Source organism: Pygocentrus nattereri, chromosome 9 (genome assembly GCF_015220715.1).
Source record: "Pygocentrus nattereri isolate fPygNat1 chromosome 9, fPygNat1.pri, whole genome shotgun sequence".
In the NCBI taxonomy this organism is placed as follows: Eukaryota; Metazoa; Chordata; class Actinopteri; order Characiformes; family Serrasalmidae; genus Pygocentrus; species Pygocentrus nattereri.
The window spans coordinates 3,629,713-3,634,995 of NC_051219.1; the positions used below are offsets into that span (position 1 = coordinate 3,629,713).

At 42.0% G+C, this 5,283-nt stretch overlaps 1 protein-coding gene across 1 annotated transcript in view; it reads right to left on the minus strand.

Annotated features, from left to right (window-relative positions):
• LOC119263979 (Down syndrome cell adhesion molecule homolog) overlaps positions 1 to 3,570 on the minus strand; it is a 33,803-nt gene extending 30,233 nt beyond the window's left edge. Inside the window, exons 1-2 of the mRNA XM_037540900.1 lie at positions 3,495 to 3,570; positions 77 to 421 (exon numbers count right to left, since the gene is read on the minus strand). Of these exons, the coding sequence (XP_037396797.1) occupies positions 77 to 421; positions 3,495 to 3,570 (421 nt within the window). The remainder of the gene's footprint in view (positions 1 to 76; positions 422 to 3,494) is intronic.
• Positions 3,571 to 5,283: the final 1,713 nt, after the last annotated feature.

The window sequence follows — 5,283 nt, forward strand, 5'->3', positions numbered from 1 at the left end:
TGATTAAATTTCACATACCTTCTCAAACTTCACCCCCATCAAACAGAAATCCTGATTAATCCTCTGTTAGACTTACCTGTGGAGACTTGGAGAAAGACGGCCCTGTTATATTTCCCGTTGTTTCCACACAGATACGCTCCTTCATCTTCCTCAGTGAGGTGGGAGATGATTAGAGCTACAGTTCCTGGTTTATTCTGATTCAGTATCTGAACTCTGCCTCTGTAGCGCCGATTCTGACTGCCGTCCTCTGGAAACACTGAGTGATCAGCTCTGTAGTCGCCTGGTGTGAACCTTCTCTTAAATCCCCACTGAACTGTCTGAGGATCTTCCTTTGTTTGTTGTGTGCAGGAGCACGGCAGCTCCACAGAATCTCCAGCAGATCTGGTGATGGTGTCTCCCAAACCTCGCTCTACAGTGCAGCCTGCAGAAACACCACATCACCAAGAACTTGGATGAAGCATTTTTCATCATATGTTAGAACATAAACTCAAGAACAACCACAGTGAACCACATAAAGTGCGCGTGTGTGCAGGCTGCCTGTTACAGCAGCTCCCGTTCGTGTTTTTTTCATTTTTCTTCTTAACTTTTATCTTTTTAGTAGTTTATTTATTTGATGAGGCAAGTTAGTGAAGCTGTCCCCTTTTGAAACGCGCTGAAAGTCTTGGTCTGTCTTTTCACTGTGAAAGTGCTTCTTTCACTCTCCTGGTCCGCTGGCCGCTTTGTTTACACATGGGATCAGCTGATCGCGCTGAAGCCGGTCGGCATGGCGACCAGGACAAGTGTGATGAGGATGAGTTCAGGGCGATGGTGAAGGACTGTGCCGCATGGTGCGAGCGGAACCACCTGCAGCTCAATGTGACAAAGACAAAGGAACTGGTGGTGGACCTGAGGAGGGACAAGGCACTGGTGACCCCTGTGTCCATCAGCGGGGTCAGTGTGGACACTGTGGAGGATTACAAATATCTGGGTGTGTATATTGACAATAAACTGGACTGGGCTAAGAACACTGACGCCCTCTACAGGAAGGGCCAAAGTCGTCTTTATTTTCTGAGGCGCCTGAGGTCCTTCAACATCTGCCGGACTATGCTCAGGATCTTCTATGACTCTGTGCTGGTGAGTGCTATCCTCTATGCTGTTGCATGCTGGGGAAGCAGGCTGAGGGTGGCAGACGCCAACAGACTCAACAGACTGATCCGCAAGGCCGGTGATGTTGTGGGTGTGGAGCTGGACTCGCTGACGGCCGTGTCGGAGAGGAGGACGCTGTCTAAGCTGCAGGCCATTATGGACAATGGCTCCCACCCACTCTACGACACGGTGATGAGACACAGGAGCTCATTCAGAAAGACTCACTCTACTGAAATGACCACAGAGCAGCACAGGAGGTCATTCTTACCTGTGGCCATCAAACTCTACAACTCCTCTCTCAGTGTGTGATTCACAAAGTGTGGTTCATCTGCGCAAAACTCAATACCAAACTGTTCATATGTGTAATAATAATCATAATTGTGTGCAAAAGGTACAACTGCGCTCAGAGGTACAATAACTTGAACTGCTTTATACTGGATGTTTCATATTTACTATCACAGTCTTTACTATATTCATAAAAACTTAAATCTCATGCACATATTGCAAATTTCTCTTCATCTTTGTTTTAAATTATTAAAGTGTTTATTCTTTTACATAAATGTTTGCAACTGTAACAACTGCAATTTCCCTCTGGGATCAATAAAGGATTCTGATTCTGATTCTGATTCTGAATGTGTCAAAACGAGCTATAATGTGTTGAGATACGACAATATATACACACACAACCAGGCCTCTAACTCTACATAGACGCTCCCTTTTTGTCACGTGTGTTTAGTGACAGTGACAGATGTTGAGAAGTGTCTCGGCTCACTGCGGTGAAGATTCAGTGTTAAAGTAAACAGAGTAGCTACTGCAGATTTCTATAAATGAAATATTTGAAAAAACAAAAATGGAAAATGTCCACATTAAAACAAGCCCACAAGGTTCTTTACTGCACTCTACACTGATCAGGCGTAACATTGTGACCGCCTCCTTGTTTCTGCGCTCATCGTCTGGATTGATATCCAGTTTTAATTTCTTTAATGTTTACCTTAAAAAAAAGTTCATTACAAAAATGTCCTGTGCTTAATGGCCAAGCGCTGAGCTGTTAGATCCTATTGTTTTGAACTAAATATCTCCCAAAATATAAAACTCAGCACTGAACATTAAGAATCATCACTACTGAAACACATACTTGAGTTCCACTTAAAATTAGCTGAAAGCGTCACTGCTAGGCTCAGTCAAAGCCACAGGATTTTAGTCTAAATTTGAATCAATCTGGTAAAGAGATTCATATCCAGCTCTGTGAAAAGTCAGCGTTAGAAACTAAGACGGCCAATGTTTTTCTGAGTTATACATCACGGCTGATCCAAGACCTACAAATGGCATTTATTAAAGCATATAAAGAAAAACGACTGAACTTCTCAGACAAAATTCAAAAATCTCAAAATAGACTTTACAACAAAGCTGAGAGTGAATCTCGCTCAAGACAGGCACAGCAAGCATGACAGAAAGGGAGCTAATAGAGTTCAGGGGTATCACTTCAGAATAAGAGGACTCTCATCACGGGTTTTACAAATGGCTCAGGTTCTTTAGATCCACTGGGCCGTGGACCAAAAGTGGGCCAGAAAGCACACTGTGGTGGTCCTCGGGCCTATACTGATGTGACATGGTCTGCAGTGGACCATCAGTGGCATTTCGTAATAAACGTAAAGTAAAAATGTTTCCACATGGTGAACGATATTAATACAAGTCCTGCAACAGCAGTAAACAAAGGCGCTTCATAGTTTTTGGCCCAGAAACTAAATACACTCTTCCTGAAGCTTCACTCGTCCACTTGTGAGCGACTGGTGTAAATTGCATAGCATGAAAATTCAGCTTAATTTACCAGTGTATAGTTACCACTATAAAACAAGCTCACGTCAGTCCAATGGGTTGATATTTCATATTGAGTGAGACATTGTTGCGTATTGCAGGGTAGACAGTCAAGCATTGCTATGTGTGTAAATAGGTGAGTATAGGGAAGAATTTGTGCCACATTACAGTGAAAACTACAGAGAAAAGCATGAAATGCGATGCTTTTCTGTGGTGACGCGCAGAATTTCTGCCAAAATGAAAAGCAAAACCTTTATTATATTATCAGAGCTTTTTATTTACGTTTGATTTCACAAAATGCTGAATTGGTGTCTGAATACAGTCCACCTTGACGTGTGATCAATACAAGACAAGATCAGAGGAGAAAGAGTGAATAAAGACACGATGATAACAGCATATCTAGAACCTGAACTCTTCTACAGTTCACTACAGTTCACTGTCTACAGTTCACTACAGTTCACTGTCTACAGTTCACTACAGTTCACTGTCTACAGTTCACTACAGTGCAGCAGTGATGCACATGAAGAAGAACTCACACAGTCGTGTGGACTCACCTGAAGATTCCTGCAGCACAGAGTAGAGCAGAAACACACAGAGCCACATCTTTACTGAGAGAACACCGCTGTTCATCTCTCTCTCTCTCTGGTTTAGGAGTGTCCACTCTAAGAGAGAGAGAAGTGACACAGACATTTTTAGTCTCCAGCCTACTGACCACATCCTGAGAAAACCTCTGCTTCTTTTTCTGCTGAGAGGCTGAAATAAAGAATCTGCTCATCATAATACAAAGTTATCCAGCAGATGTTATGAGCTGTCATGATAGATTATGTCTAATAATATAACAAACTTTAAAATATAGTAAAATATATTCATTGTTGTAGTTTTTCTCTGAAAAGAAAGTATTTAATTTTAATGAATGTAAAACATCACTAAGTGTGCCTATGATCTGTTATACTATACGCTCATTGATCATTAATGAATACGTAAAATGGACTACGTAAAAATCTATCTATCTATCTATCTATCTATCTATCTATCTATCTATCTATCTATCTATCTATCTATCTATCTATCTATTCTGTTCATTGTCCTAACCTTAAGTTTGTGATATGTCGCCATCTACTGGTCCCTTTTGGAACTTTTTAATTGGACATTTTTGGATCCTAACTTGATTGTGTAAGGAGTTAATTAACATCTCATCACTCAAATTCCAAAGAAATTCTATTCATTAAAATTTCCATTCAGTCAAATACAGCAGAACGAGTATACTCCAAGTATCCATCCATCCATCCATCCATTTTCTAAGCCGCTTCTCCGTCAGGGTCGCGGGGGATGCAGGAGCCTATCCCAGCAGTCATCGAGCGGAAGGCAGGATACACCCTGGACAGGTCGCCAGTCCATCGCAGGGCAGACAGACACAGACACTCACACCTAGGGGCAATTTAGCACGTCAAATTGGCCTGACTGCATGTCTTTGGATTTTGGGAGGAAACCGGAGAACCCGGAGGAAACCCACGCAGACACGGGGAGAACATGCAAACTCCACGCAGAGAGGACCCCGGTCACCCGGCCGGGGAATCGAACCCAGGCCCTCCTCGCTGTGAGGCGACAGCGTTACCCACCACGCCACTGTGCCGCCCTATACTCCAAGTAATTTCTCTTTATTTTGTGATCCTAATTACTGTGTAGTTACATGTTAACAATGTGTGCAACAATAATGTAACTGCTCGTGATGCGTTCACTGTTACAGATGGATTACAGTTGCCCAGCTTATGTAATTTTACCAGTTGATCTTATTATACAAGTGTATCTTTTACAATCAGAAAAGTCTTATTGGAAAAAAAACGTCTTTAAATAAGGTCTTATTTACCTTTTACACTTGTGTAATTACATAAGATAATATATGTTATTATAACTACATGTGCTGTTGCACTTGTGAGTAAAATACATGTGTATTTGCAGAAGCTGTCCTCACCATCACTCGGGCTGAAGTGACAAAGCTGAAAAAAGCCTGCTGTGAAAGAGTACATTTATGGGCGGAGCTTGGATGCGTCCGTTTTGGCTTCGTGTCAAGTCTGTTTATGTCAATATTTCTCAGAAAGTCTAAAGGACTGAAGTCACACCCTTAATGTAACTATACCACATTATCATGATTCAGCATTTCTCTGCCAAAACATTCAGTACAGTTACTGCTGAACCTTAAGCAGCCCAGGAGATAGAATGAGGAGTAATGTTGGTGCAACAGACTGTTGTGAAATATGTGAAGGTTTGGATGATGTTTTGTTGACTCGGACATGTTACTGGTATAGAGAATTCCACATGAGAAGAACGAGACATGACAGCGAG